We start from the raw sequence: 15,555 nt of genomic DNA, 5'->3' as shown, positions 1-15,555 counted from the left end.
TGTGGAAACAGGACGTTCATGACCCATCATCCAAACACAAAAGGAGAGGGGACCCTCTGAAATGACAGCCCACCTTGAGATCTTTCTGACATCTTCCTTGGCGTGCCGTTCTGAATCTATATTTCCTAGCCTGTCTCTTTCCCTGTCCTTGTCCCAGCCTCCACTTGCCGGCTGCCTCCCTGCAGTTCTTAGGAGGTGGTGCTGGTGGCAGGGAGAGGGTCCCTCCTCTCCGCTGGGGCTTCTGTCCACCACAGCCTGCTGTGGCCCCCCAGGCCCCGGGGCCAACCCCAGGCACTTCTCACAGAGCTCTGCCCCCACCTCCTCGTCCAGCAGGGGCTCTGAGGAGCTGCGGGAAGAGCTGGCTTTCATTTGGGAGGAGTCTCCTTTACTGAGAATTTCCTGACTTGGGGGAGGCAGGCGGCAAGCGGATGACTGAATAACAGCACTGGGGGGTGGGACCATACAGTGTTTATCCAATCCCAGGGCAAAGCCCAGCCCCAGCCCCAGCCCGGTTCTCTCAGTGGTGATGCTATCATCATGGCTGTCCTCGCAACTGCCACAGCACACACAGGAGTTGAGCAGGCAGTGAGTGGCTACCAAGGGACCGCATGGCTCAGTCTCCGAGGAAGTGGGCCTTGGCAGCAGCAGCTTGTCCACAGCCAGCTCCGTCAGGCTAGGGGAGCGCGGGTTGAAGATGACTGTAGCAGACAGCTTCATCCCACCCATACGGTGGGCTATGACTTCCGCAGTCTCGGAGGCAGAGCCCTCCAACCCCACCTCCCAGCCATTTGTGTAAGGAAGGGGCTCTGAGCCAGGAGCAGATGTACAAGGGGGGCGTTTGGAGCCAGGGCACTGTGGGTTCAGGCCACGCGGCTGTGGGCACGGGCCGTCTGACCGGGTCTCAGACGGCCAGGCGTTTCTGGACGGGTGAGGCAGGGGGCCTAGCCTGCGCTGCCCAGGCTCGGAAGCTTTGGAGGGAGATGTCCGATAACTGTTGGCCTCTCTTGAGTTCCTGCTTGCATTGTCTCCTGCTGCATCTAAGTCCTCCATGAAGAAGACCCGATCCTCCTCCTCTACGTAGAGTCCAGTCCTGCCCCGGCACCGCAGGAGCCTGCAGGGAGAGGCCTCTGTGCTGGAAGCCCTGCTGGAGCCTCCCGTCTCCCCTCTACGGGGGAGGTGGCCCGGAGAGTGGCCCTGGCTGGGTGGCGACAGCAGGGAGGACATCTCGTCCCCCACACGGTACACCATCCTGTTCAGCTGCTCCAGTTCCTCCTCATCGTACTGCATGGAGCAGGCAAGCTCTGCCTCCTCTGCCTCCTCACACAAAAGGCCCTGTTCCGGCTCCTCCTCCCCGCTCTCCGTCTCAACCTCCTCCCACTCCGTTCCAGCCTCTCCCGACTCCGACTCCTCCTGGCTGGGAGGAACGAACAGAGGCAGGTTATCCTGAGCCTCCTGGTTCTCCGCCTTGGGAGTGCTATTGGTGGGGCTGCAGGATGAGGGGCGTTTGGCAGCCGGTGTTGGTTCCGGGGCCGGCGCCGGTGCTGGTGTGGTGTTTGAGGCAGGTTCCTGGGCTGGTGTGGTGTTTGAGGCAGGTTCATAGTCCCCATCCTGAGAGATACAGAGGCTCCTCTCTAGTGTTGACAACTCATCTTCTGTCAGCGTATGCAGCAGGTCTCTGGAACAACAAAACCAAACACCAGTTCATCAATATAAATGTATAACATTTTGGTCTAAGAGCATTTCAGATTTTTGTTCCCTTTTGCCACAGAATAGTTCTGACACAAGTATGGTATTTAAAAGAACATGTGTAAGAGTAGATTAAACACGTTTTGGCCTCAGTTGTTTACTTGGGTATAGTACCTGATTTTCTTTAGTAAAGTGCGGAATGGCCGGAAGAGCTCAGATATGTCCTCTGATTTTCGATCGAGATTGAGCGGACCTTCCGAAAACACAACCAAACCACTGAAGTGAGAGGAGAAAGATGTTTAAAATTCTGTGAGTGTAAGACAAGGGCGGGAAGGAGAGGAAGAGATGTACATGGAATAATGGAAGGGAGGGGCAACACTTACCCCACAATGGCTAGTCTGGGAATTGTAAACATCAGTGCGGGTTCATAGTCATCGATCATGTCTTGTGTGAGATAGCCCAGCTTCAGAGCTCTGAGACAAAAAGTAAAGAAGAAAAAAATACAAGCAATGAAAAATCATTTCCTCTTAATATTAACTCTAGTAGTTGTTGTAGAACATCCACTCCAACATCTCATCACCAGCACTCAGTTAGCCTTAAGTATATTTTACGTATACACGGATATTACAGAATGAATGGGTCTCTATGGAGAACCATTTACACAACTATGTACATGTGTTGGATTTGTGTGTGCCTCCCGTGACGTCATGAGGCAGCCAAATCTATGGACTTTTTATGTCTGCCTTATTCATGCACCCATGTGATGTCATGATTCATGTGGCTGCCAAGTCTGTGGACTTTTTACGTTTCCTTTAAAGGAGCATTCAGTGATTTGGGAAAAGACCCCAGTCCGCCCTGGTAACAAGATGTGAACATGCACATGCTCTACAGTGGGGGGGGGGGGGGGGGGGGGGGGGACACGAAACAGGCCAACAGCACATGCAACAAGGCCCGCCCCCACTCGATCATGATTGGAGGAAGGCCCCTCTCATACTGATTGGATGAAGGCTGGGCCCAGTAGCCAAAAACAAAAGCTAAGGTTTTTTGGGGACAGGGAGGACTCCTTATATGGTCAGCACACTCTATAGTAGGGAGGATTAAAAAAAGAAAAGAAAAAGGCCTTCTAAATACTGAGTTTAAGATTTATATAGCAGCATCCATTTTTTGTAATTTTTGGATACTGTAATGTACGTACTGTACAGAATCCCAATAAAAAAAGGTCCAGAAGGGTAGGGTTACAAAAAGGGGTTCCCGCCTAAAATGGGTTAAGTGAAATCACTGAATATACCTTTAAGTATTCCCCCCTGTGACATCATGTTTGTGCATGCCCCCAAAAGGACCCCTCACTTCACACAAGTGTGATTTCATTATCATATAATTGCAAAGTGATAATACGACTGACACCTACTGCAGTACTTTTATAATTCATTTTCAATAACAGGCGAGCATTCAGGTAGGGAGGCGCGGGCAATCTGACAGACTTAGTGACAATCCCGTGAAATTGTTGCATTGCTGCTCATCTCATGCACATGATCCAAGCGAGAACGCAGGCACCCAGTGTGAAAAGCCCTTTATACAATTATAAATCCTGCAGTATTCAGTTTGAAGTTGACGTTTGATAGAGTTGAGATCCCATAGCTTGTAGGAACAGGCCATGGGATTGGTTGTGCCATGGTTTGGCTCGTTGGAAGGTTGTAGGGGAAACAATAGACTGATCGCTAAGCCCCACCCCACAATAGCTATTGTCCAATGCCAGCTTAGCAACCGTTGCTAACTTCCATCATGTTAGATAACTCTCCCATTCATACCATCAATAGTAATCTACCACACATATACAATAATTATAATATTATCAAGAATAGGAATACCATAATAATACTATGGTGAAACATTGCTGCTGTGGAATCTGCACTAGTGACTACTGTTGTGATTTAGCTGCATAAGCATATTGATAACCATGACATGTTGATTGTCTATAACTGTATCAGAGCCAGGGACTGACTGTACGTACAATATGATATGAGATGCAAGCGTGTTCCTGCTCATTCTGTTCTGATCATGGTTTCCATAATCTACTAGGGACGTCATAGATCTACTGTCCTACTGTATATATTCCTCTGTGTGTGTAATAAACTTCAGAATGCATGGTAACATATCACTGTTATGTTAGCATGTGTTTTCACAATGGATCTTCACCCACCATCCAAAGGGATTATATGAGACTTCTAGATGACTTAGAGATGGTCGCCCTTAAATATCATTACAACTACTACTACCCAGAGCAGTTGGAGGGGGCATTTTTAAAACCAATTGGGGTGATGGTTATGGGTGTGCGCTGAGATTTTGGTGTGTGTGTGTGTGTGTTAAGCCTGCTTAAAATCAGGCTTAAATAAAAATGTAGTCCAGTCAACCTCCGTTGGCATGCGCAGTACTGCTTCCGTAAGATTGCATTGGGAAAACCAGGCAAACAAATCGTACTGGCTGACAAACAACCGCTTTGTAAGCGGTTGTTTGATGCCTCAGTTAAAATGTTAGGGGCCTATGTTAAGTTTATCAACTGTATCTACCTATCGATACCTTTACTTTTTGAAATAAATACTGCGAAAGGGTTTTAATCCACTACTTGTCGACGGGCTAGACTCCAGTTGAACTGGGTGACCATAGCAACCGTGCTCATTTTTTGCGCACAGACAGACAGACAGACTAACAAAGCCAGTTGTAGGAGTGGTTTACACCATTCAAAAAGTGTTAAATAGTTCAATATTCTGATAGTACTCATTGCCATATGCTATACTATACGTTATGTATATGATATACTATATAAATAGTGATTTATATAGTATAGCAACTTATACAGCATAGTATAGTGAATAAAATTACAAATCGTATAAAAGAAACAAATGTTATACTCCTCACTGATATTGATGAGTTGATATGGTTACTTTGGCATGATCGATGCATCCTGATTCTGAATCACTCATTATATTCATTAGCATGTTTAGAAATACGTCTGCAGTTTAAGCCGTTAATATTTGTTATATTAAATGTGTATTTGTGAGTCAGTTAGAGTTCAACACAACAGAATCGCAGAGCAACGTCCCGCTCATTAAAGTGAGGTTGGGACTGATATTTGTTTTGTTGAAATAATAATGCACATTTTTCCGGTGCATACTACAGGCTTTTGTGAGTGTATTTAAGAAGACATTTTGCAACTCTGGCTCCAAAAATCATTATGTGGAAAATCTTTGATGTTCCAATGAAAGTGAATGAGCAAGTTGTCAAAATCAAGCCAGCGATCAGTCTCAGTTAGCTGATCTACAAGCTCTCAATGCATGACGATGTGACGCATTGTGAGCTTGTAGATTAGCTATTTTCAGTATTTCTCAAATACTTTGCCAATAATGATATGCCTAAAATAGGGAAGCCATGTTAAAAGTGGTTTTCCACTCAGGCATGAAGGAAGCATGAGTTCAAGTCCGTTGCTCTCCCCATGTCCCCCATATATGGGGACTAGGCTGGCGGAGGGTGTGCAGAGCCCAGGATCACATTAGATAATTGACACAGGGGTGAAAAATGGGTTACAAAATCGTGGGATAAAAATGATACGATAAGTGTCTACCTCCCAAAGAGGCTATGGGTGAACTCACCTTTCCACAGTCTCACAGAAGAGCACAATCACTTCTTGCTGGACATAGTATTCTTTGGGAGACTTCACAGGCACCATGGCTGACACATAGCTGGCAGAGGAGGACAGAAGAAAGGATAGAGGGAGGGATGGACGCAGAATGTTACAGTGTATATCAACACCAAATGAAACAAACAATGATAATGGAGATTGATGCTAAGGAGCCTCTCGTACCTGAGCTCAAACTCAGCAAAAAGGCTGTCGAAATGGCACAGCGCGTCCTTCATGCGGTCTGTGTAGAAGTTGAGGTCTCGGAGGGCCTGGTCCCTGGTGATGGTGCGTACCTCCTCCAGGCTACGTGTTAGGTCCTTAGCCAGAGGTCTCATGGCCATGCTCTCTATCTCCCTGTTCATGATGATAGACCCAGCGGCCAAGCACTACACACAAACAAAACAATACGTGGTTTCGTTTGACAAAGTGATTCATTTTGGCAGGGTCATTGACTTGAGACAAAATAATGAGACAGAGTATGCAAGTATGTGCATGTGTGCAATGTACAGTACATGTAAGCGATTGGGCATGATAGGTAGAACTTGTGCAAGGTTGTTTTTCCACAGGCTGATACTGGGGGAATTCAGTACCTCGGCTCCAAACCACAACTGCCCTGCCAGGTTGTCATGACGAATCTCCTCTGGGAACTTTACGCAGAAGTCTCTGTTAGCGCGGTTGCCAGGGATACATTCATCCATGATCTGATTGATAATATTCAGCACATTGTCCTGCAGACATGAGAGAGAGAGACACACACACACACAGACTGACAGTGAACAAAATTGAAAAAACTAGCTGAACAGGGATGAGCTGGGGACACACAAGGCTGATCCTGAAAAAACAAGATTCTCAGCCTTCACTCTGGCCCCACTGTTCTAGGTTCACCTTTTTACTCTCAGTTAAGCGGTGGAATAGATTGCGAATGGACTGAAAACAATGAAAGAAAAGCACAAGCTTGAAAGACTCGCAATACTTTTCTCAGTCAAAGTCGACCTTATTAAATAACAGAAGCTACAAAGACATACCTTCATTGTATGATCTTATCACACAAACTGGTCATTTGCTGGTACAACAGTCATCAAACCAATAGAACAACTTTTCAAGAGAGCCATTAAAGTATTTGATTAAAAAAAATAACTCATACTATCATTGCACCATTTTGGAAAAATATAATCTTTTGAACTTTGACCATTTTATAAATGTCAAAAGTGCCTGTTTTGTCTATAAATGTATAAATGATTTGGCTCCTCCTCCTCTCAAGGAGTTTATACACAGGTAAAATGACAGCGGTTATGATACCAGGTCTGCATCTAGGGGTGACTGTGAGGTCTATGGCAGAAAGTCTACCTTCAGTCAAAATGTTCTTTCCATCAAAGGTTGTCAATACTGGAATGAGCTCCCTGCCACACTGAGGGAGATCCCCACTTTCACAGCTTTTAAAGGACAATTATTGAAACAGTGGTTAAAAACAACCAGCCTTGTGATCACGTATGACTCTCAGTCCACAATAGAGTAGGCCTACCCTAGTAATAGTTTTTATTATTCTTCTCAATTTGTTATTTTCTCTTTTTACTGTGTTTGAAATGTACTATGGATTTGTATGCTATCTTCTCATGTCTTGTTATGTCAATACCGTTTACTGTTTAGTGTTAAATGTCTGGGGAGTGGGGACTACGGATGGAAATTAGCATCGCTGCTAAATTCGAAAAGTGTATTTACGCTATATTTTGATGTAATGTTCATTAATATGCTCTGTCCCGTCCAAATAAACAAATAAAGTAAAGTAAAGTATTGTAAAGCCCATAATTCCAGGGGTGCAAAAATAGTGTGGCACACAGTGAGAGCTAATCAAGAGCTTGCGTGCCGCTGGCGTGTACAACGGCCATAACAATGACTCAGTGAGCCTTTCAGTCAGCCGTGGCTGCACTGCACGCTGTAATCTCAACAGGCACAGCAATGCGTCTTTCTTTGCTCGTCCAGAGGAGCGAGATTAAAAAGGCTTTGAGAGGGAAAGCTTAACCACAGAGTCCGTTATGGCTGCTGTGTGCCGTGCGCGTATTCCGCCCGGTGAGTAGTACCCCAGGACCACCATCTCGGCAACGCCTCGACTCTCTGTTGCCGATGCATAAATCAGCCTTTGCTTGGAGGTGGCTATAGTTACACTCTACAGATATGTTATCCTGGAATAATGACACCGTCTGGCATGGCACCTGCTCCATCCACTAAAAGCAAACTTGGGGTTTATGATCCTTTACTACTGTATCCTTTACGGTATCTTCTTTCAGTCAATACATTTTCCATCGCTAACATGCATACACATAGTACAGTATATACTGTGTCCATAAACAAGTGGATATGTACTGTATACAGTTGGGTGCCACCGATATTGTCCCTTATCATTTGACCCATTTAGGCCTGACCTCAATTTTAAAAAATCCTTCTAAATCCTCCAGTTTTCTATTTCTATTTTCACGATTTTTCAAAAATAGCAGACCTACAAGCTCGTAGCGCGCCACTCGGTGGCGCGCTATGAGCTTGTAGATCTGCTATTTTTCAATAGCTAAATTATAACATAATGTTTAAAACACCAAAAGGGGTTCCCGCCCAAAATGGGTTAACTGTCCTTTTGCGCAGATCACGCAAACCTCAGCAAAAAGAAAAGGACAATATCGATGGCCTCCAACTGTACTGTATATGTGCACACAATGTGTGCACATATACAGCAGGCCATACTGTGGAAGCAGCCATGCCAACATAATGTGAACAGCTTGCCAGTGCAACCCACAGAGCTCCGTGAATAGGAGCTGATAGCACCAGTGGCAGGTTCAAGTGGACAGCTTTGGCGTGAGAGCACTTGTGTTCTATTCTTGGGGACCTTGGGGGTTATGGGGCATCACTGAAGCATGCAGGTAGCATGCTGCTCACATTGTGTTCCAAGACCTCAGGATGCAGGCCGCTGAAAGAGACTCAAGACTGAAAAAAATCAGCTCAGAGTTTACAAGCGCATTGGTTCGCCGATTGTTTGCCACTAAAGTCCTCCAGCGCTAGTCGCTTGAGTGCCGGCCGGATGCACAGAGCTTTTATTTTGGAGCACTTTCACTTTCCGTTCCCCAAAAATCAGGAAGCAAAATCACCCAGTGCTAAATCAGTCTAATGACCTTTATTTCTCTTCAGAAGCGTTAATATTGTAAACGCGAGGCAGCAAAGAATGAGCCTAGAACGTCTGCGTGCTGTTCAAACACAGCAGATGCAGCGTATATTCAGAGAAAAAAGGGTTTAAAGATCGCGTTACTACAGGAAGTGGGCGGCGGGGAAATTCAGAAAGGAAATCCGAAGCAAGCGTTTCCTAGCAACCGGCCGGGCTGCTATTAGAAAATGGATATTAGCAAAACCATTCTGAATCAATATAAACGCCTTAAAGGTATATTCAGTGATTTGACTTAATTCAAATATCACTTATTTTTTCTTTTTTTCTGGATAAACCTCCCTACTATAGAGTGTGCTGACCATATAAGGAGTTCCTCCCTGTCCCCAGTGAGCCCCTGGGGTCAAAAAACCCTAGTTTCAGTTTTGGTGGCGGGTGGCAAAACCTTCATCCAATCAGGATGAGAGGGGCCTTCCTCCAATCATGATCGAGTGGGGGCGGGCCTTGGTGCACATGCTGTTGGCCTGTTGCACTTCCCCCCACTGTAGAGCGTGCATGTGCACATTTTGTTACCGGGGCGGACTGGGTGGTTTTCCAAATCACCCAAATCACTGAATGCTCCTTTAAGACGTATATACACGTCTTAGGCACCGGTGGTTTTATTTGCTAAGACGTAGAAGAATGTATTGTCTGGAGTTTACATAAATCCTACCAGGCCAGGAAAGAAAATCACACCTGTGTGAAGTGAGGGGCGCTAATATATTAAAGTCTAACTCATGTTGCTATGATTAGGTGATGTAATGGTGATGTAAAACAAACGGTGTCAAAACAAACTCTCAAATTCTCTTTATTGTTAATGGCATTTAATGTTTGTGTTAGGGACAAGATGACGTAAATTTTCCCTTCATTGTCAATGGCGTTTTTAACAAACATTAAACCTGTATATAGGAGGGACTAAAAAATATATGCTGTGGGAACAGGAGATGGTGCAACCCACCACCTCCGCACTGTTAATTTTCTGGACCAAGAGGGTGAGATACGGACGGAGCCTGAGCTGGATTGTTGATTCACAAATTGCTGGAAAAACCTTCGCAGTCAGCGAAAAAAGCCCAGAGTTTGCAGAGCACGACATAACGGCAAAACTAACATGCAGCACTTCGCGGTATGGTCATTTGGGGTGATAATGAAGTGAACAAAGGAAAGTAAGCAGAGAGAAAGGGTTGTTTGGGGAGAGAGAAAGGGAGCACAACATTGACAGAGTAGAAGAGACAAGGGATGCTTAGGGAGGAAGAGGAGAGAGAGAGAACTAGAAAACAGTAAGGGTCCAAGTGATGACCTTTTTAATTGACTTGTGTGAACCTCCCTGCCCGCCCCCCTCCACGACCACCCACAGTGTGAGCATCATTCACTCACCATCCCCCATGCTCATCCACATATCACGTAAATTCTAATTGTGAATAGGAATTTAATCAATCTTTGTGTAGGACAAAAATAGCCGATTTGCTTGTCCACATATGACGTAAATTCTCCATTCATTGTCAATGGGAATTTAATTTTTGTGTAAGACGAGAATCTACACTATAGCTGAATTTATATCGGTTTGGCTCTAAACACAAGAGCTCCAAATAACAACAGGGAGGCAAAAAGGTCACCAATAGCTGCTGAATATAGGAGGGGCTAGAGGTTTTCTATCTCAGACAACAAACAATTAATATTGACTGAGGTTTACAAGCACCGGGTATTTTTCATTTCTGAAATATCCAGTTACCTGTATATAGTCACTGTACGTGTACAGTAGTCCTGTACTACAGTTACTTGGAACGATTTGCTTGTAACCTACATAACACACTGGCCGAGTTATCAACGCAAGACAAGTGTTGTTCACTACAGCTTCCAAACAAAGCCCCTCTTATCTCACTTATCAGGGAAACTGCTTGATGAAACAGCTTGGCCAATCAATGTTTAGTAATAGTAAGGCAGTTGCCATGTCACTCCACCCCGCACATATATCAATGTTTAGTAATAGTAAGGCAGTTGCCATGTCACTCATATATCTAAATACTTGCTGCTAAGCTTCCAGGTCAAATCAAGGTTTAATGAGGTGGTTACAGGCATGACTTCAAAACAACAACCATATGAACTCTTCACCCAATTTCATAAATTCAAAGCCAGTGGATAATCACAACTCAACTGCTCCAGTTATAGGAACTATTACTTGGCACAAATAACTAGTTCTGTATTTAATAAGGGTTAAGAGGCATAAACTCACCAATCCAATAATAAAATAGAACATTAGAAGAATGGGTTAGAACTGCATTGACGTCACTTACAAATGTCAACAAGTATAAAACATGTGATGGTTTGAATACGGTTTTTAAATTTAGCTCCAAATAAAACACATTTTCTTACCTTAATCTGAGATTATTATATCCAATAATGAGTGGTAGAGGCGAGAAAAACATACAGAGAGGACCGCAGCTCATAGCATGCGCGCTGGGTCTCTTGCCTTGTTACAGAACTGGGACAAAACAGATCTACACGTCTTTGGTCATTATGAAAGACAGATCTGTAGATTCTTTTTTTAAAACATTGAGCGATCTAAATAAGCTATTTAGCCTAATACTAGGTTATTTCACGTGTACCCCTCGTTATTGGATATAACATCTGATTACGGTAAGAATACAGTAAATCTGGAATTCTCTTGAAGTTAACGACTAGCCTCCTGAAGAGCCACACAAAAACAAAACAAATCACACACGTGTGAAGTGAGGGGCGCTCTTATCACCGTAAATCATCATGACGTAAAATAGACACTATGCCTATTTGCTCATTCATTGTCAATGGGAATGTAATGTTTGACAAAAATAGACACTAAGCCGATTAGCTCAGACACTATACGTAAAATTCTCCATTCATTGTCTCAATGGGAATTTAATGTTTGTGTAAGACGAAAATAGCCGATTTGCTCAGACACATACAGTATGATGTAAAATTCTCCATTCATTGTCAATGGGAATTTAATGTTTGTGTAAGACGAAAATCTACACCAATAGCTGAATATTGCAAAAAAAAAAAAAAAAGGCACATGTGACGTTGGGAGTGTAAACGGACCTGACACGAGCGGAACTGGTTGACCAGCAGGGTGCATCTCTGAGGGTCCTTCCTGCCGTCCAAACTGTCCAGCTCGGTGGCCACCTGGTTCAGCTCTTCATCAGCGTAGTAGAACTGGGCCAAGAGCTGAGGGTCCGTCCTCTGCACAGAGAGAGAGGCAGAGATGTGGAGGAAGAGGTCAGGTCATGGAAAACAGTGCACACAAAACGCACGGGGAGCATAAATCTATACACTACATACATGTTTAATGGGAGTGTTATTCTTCCTTCAACGGAGTATGAAGGAAAGGCGCGGCAGGGGAAGTTTAACCCATTGGTTATTAAACCCCGAGCTGCAGTAAGAACGGAGTTCTCCGTCCTATCAATTAGTAACGCTCGTCGCCCAGGACGGAGATAAAATAAAGAACAGAGATGTATTGATATCAAAACCGATCCACAGGCTGGGAGCGTCTGTTGCATTTGATGTTATTTCCGGTTGGGACATTATCGAAAATGCCCCCCCCCCCCCCCCCCCCATCTCGAAAATCTTAAAACGTGAATAACTCTTGATCTAAATCATTCCGTCCAATTCTAAGCAAATATAATGCGGTCCCGTTAGAATTAATCATACCTCCCGTTGTTGTCAATCGCCTCTGGAGTGTTTTGGCTACATCAAGCTACTTCAGCTATATCCGGGATAGCGCCTGGGTGCGTCGCTAAATGTGCTCCGTTGCTGTAAATCGCTGGGCGCTCTGATTTAATGGTCCTTAAAGGACCACTTCACCACTTTTCAACCTATCTTCATATAATAGGTCCTCACTAATAATCATGAAAAAAATGGCGCAATTCTTTTCTACTCGGTCTGTGTCTCATAGGAGGGCTGTGGGCAGTTCAGAAACCGTCTTCCAGTGACATCATCGATGGGGAATACAAGCTAATAGAAACTGCAGTCTTTCTAGTCCTGAAAAGTTCCAATGCGAAAATGGAAGCCATCGTTCTCACGATAATGAAAATCTAAACATTTTTGCAAAAAAATCTTGTTTAAAAAAGAATCTGCCTAATGATGATGTCACTGGAAGACGGTTTCTAAACTGCCCACAGCCCTCCTATGAGACACAGACTGAGTAGAAAAAAATCGTGCCATTTTATCATGATTATTAGTGAGGACCTATTATATGAAGATAGGTTGAAAAGTGGTGAAGTGGTCCTTTAATACCCCCGGGCGTTTAACGTGTTAAAGGGGTTGTTTTTTGTTATTATTATTATGGGGAAGTATATGTTATTTCCTGTTTGAGTAATATCACTTGATCAAGCATTTTCTAACATTCCAGACTACATACAATAAGTAATGAAAAATAATAAAGTATGCTGCCTGCCTGATATCAGTCAAAATAGAGAGATTGTATCAGGCGCTGTATCGGTATCGGCCGATAGCTTGGGGTGGGGGGGATTGGCGATTCTGACGAGGAGTTGACAGATGGTTAATATCGTGTGAAAGCTCCCTGGAACAGCAGGTGTAATAATTAGAGAGGCTGGCCCTGGTAAAGGATTTGTGTCATATCACACAATTCATTATCTGGCCCCGTCCGGAGCCTGGGCAGAGGCGTTTGTGCTGGACAACCGGCGATCCGACAGACTGGACACCGGGCACTGCACTCCCTGTGGTGGTGTGGTACGTGTGTGTCAAATTTGAAGTCGGTGGAGCGAACGGTTTCAGAGTTAGTGGATTACAGACGTACGTACATACAGAGATACACTTGGTGCACGCACGCACACACGCACGCACGCACACACGCGCACGCGCACACACACACACACACACACACACACACACACACACACACGATGATGGAAATGTTAAGGGTTTTCATAAAAGGCGACCACATGCTGACGTGTCTCATCATCACACAGCGGGCAGGTACCACAGGAGCTCAGCCTCACCAAGGACAGTGTGATGACGCACACTGACACAGACCACGGCGCTAAACAATGTTATTTGCCGTGTGTCTTCTGGAACTGCTTGGTGGACTCAAACTGAACAGAGATACTGAACAAACCACGTCTCAGTAGAAGACCTTTTCCCTGAAGTTAGCTAGCCTCGGTGCCAGCCTTACACATCTGTAAGTTAGCTAGCCTCTGTGCCAGCCTTACACATCTGTAAGTTAGCTAGCCTCGGTGCCAGCCTTACACATCTGCGAGGAGAAAAGCCTGGTCACAACTTAACTTTTTTTCCCGACCAATCACAACACTTTTTTCTGACAGTAACAAAAATGCACATCTCTGCAACGCCCCATCACTCACACACACACACACACACACACACACACACACACACACACACACACACACACACACACACACACACACACACACACACACACACACACACACACACACACACACACACACACACACACACACACACACACACACACACACACACACACACACACACACACACACACACACAAATAAGGTGCATTTTGCATCCCAAAACGCAGTTTATAGTTAAGGGACGCAATAAAACAACGACCTTTGTATCCACGGGATGCACTACTGTACTGTTTTTTATTTTATTCTAGTTTATTTTGCGAGCTTTAGTTATAATAATCATTCTTTTTCTGTATTCTACATGAATATAACCACATTATAACCATATAAAATGAAATGGGAGTTAAATGCTGCAATTTGTAAAAATATGACTCCTAACGTCGTTGAAGTGGGACTCATAAAATGTCCCTGGGACTCATCTAAAAGACCATCCCTGCATCCCGTGACTCATTACATTGAAAACCTTATTTACCCCACCCACCCATCCTAATCAGAGCAGGTTTCGTATCCAAGCCGTATCCTTAACGTTATTTATAAAGGCTACATATGGACACCACATTGACAACAAAGTGGTTGAATGATGAAACAAACACTCATTAATGCGTGCAAACACACTGAGTTGCTGATTTTAAGTGTTGGATTCCAAAATATGTTTATTGTTTACATTGAACAATTCTAGGCCTCCTTGTTTCGTGGAATTAAAATTTTTTAAGAGGCGCTGAAGGTCCATGTACAGTGTACACCTTTCATCTTTGAAACAGGTACACCGTAAAATCCAAGTTACGGTGGGTCCATTCCATTTGTACAGTCTTTGAGGTTACACCAACACTGAGGATTACACAGAGGTGGTGTCCCTGGGAGTTTACGGTCTTAATGTTATCATACGTCCCACAAGGCAAACGTCAATGTCTGCTCAAACACACTCAGATGGAGAGGGCGTGTGCACACCTCATAATTTACCTGTTTTCACACACATTTGTGGTAAGTATACACGTAGGGACACACACACACACACACACACACACACACACACACACACACACACACACACACACACACACACACACACACACACACACACACACACACACACACACACACACACACACACACACACACACACACACACACACACACACACACACACACACACACACACACACACAAGCTAGGTCATTCCGTTATGACCCTGTTTAACTCAAATCCACTGAGCTTCTGTCTTTTACAGTCATACAAATGACAAAAACTGGTTTGTCTTTCTTCTTTTTTTGATAGTTTTGCTAGTTTGGAGAGAGAGAGCGAGAGCGAGAGCGAGAGAGAGAGAGAGGCAAATTAATGCAGGGGGGCCGAGGCCCCAGAGCACAAGAGTGAGAGATGTCAAACCTGTGTGCTGCTATAACTATGCGTCACGTTCTTCGTGTAAAAGATCAATCGATTATGGCATTTTGGATAAACAACACTATAATGTTTGAAATACATTTGGAGGAGGGTAAGACCGAGGAGGCCCCGCCCCCAAACAGCATCGCTAAGAAACATGAACACAAATGCAACGGCGGTAGTAGCATTAGCTACTGTACAGTACGCAAAGATACTGTGAGTGTTTCACACTGATCTCAATTGTTGTTCCT

General features: G+C 44.4%; 1 protein-coding gene across 4 annotated transcripts in view; it reads right to left on the bottom strand.

Annotated features, from left to right (window-relative positions):
• zfyve28 (zinc finger, FYVE domain containing 28) overlaps window positions 1-15,555 on the bottom strand; it is a 33,378-nt gene that overhangs the window by 5,856 nt on the left and 11,967 nt on the right. For all 4 annotated transcript variants that reach the window (XR_013792338.1, XM_079528961.1, XM_079528962.1 and 1 more), the window contains exons 2-8: window positions 11,619-11,759; window positions 5,953-6,090; window positions 5,546-5,748; window positions 5,334-5,423; window positions 2,070-2,159; window positions 1,861-1,962; window positions 74-1,675 (exon numbers count right to left, since the gene is read on the bottom strand). Coding sequence is in view for 3 of the 4 variants with exons in the window: in XM_079528961.1 (XP_079385087.1) it covers window positions 74-1,675; window positions 1,861-1,962; window positions 2,070-2,159; window positions 5,334-5,423; window positions 5,546-5,748; window positions 5,953-6,090; window positions 11,619-11,759 (2,366 nt within the window). In the remaining variant the exon portion in view is untranslated. The remainder of the gene's footprint in view (window positions 1-73; window positions 1,676-1,860; window positions 1,963-2,069; window positions 2,160-5,333; window positions 5,424-5,545; window positions 5,749-5,952; window positions 6,091-11,618; window positions 11,760-15,555) is intronic.

This window comes from Electrona antarctica (assembly GCF_951216825.1).
Source record: "Electrona antarctica genome assembly, chromosome: 18".
Classification (NCBI taxonomy): domain Eukaryota; kingdom Metazoa; phylum Chordata; class Actinopteri; order Myctophiformes; family Myctophidae; genus Electrona; species Electrona antarctica.
This window is presented reverse-complemented; position numbering and strand designations above follow the sequence as displayed.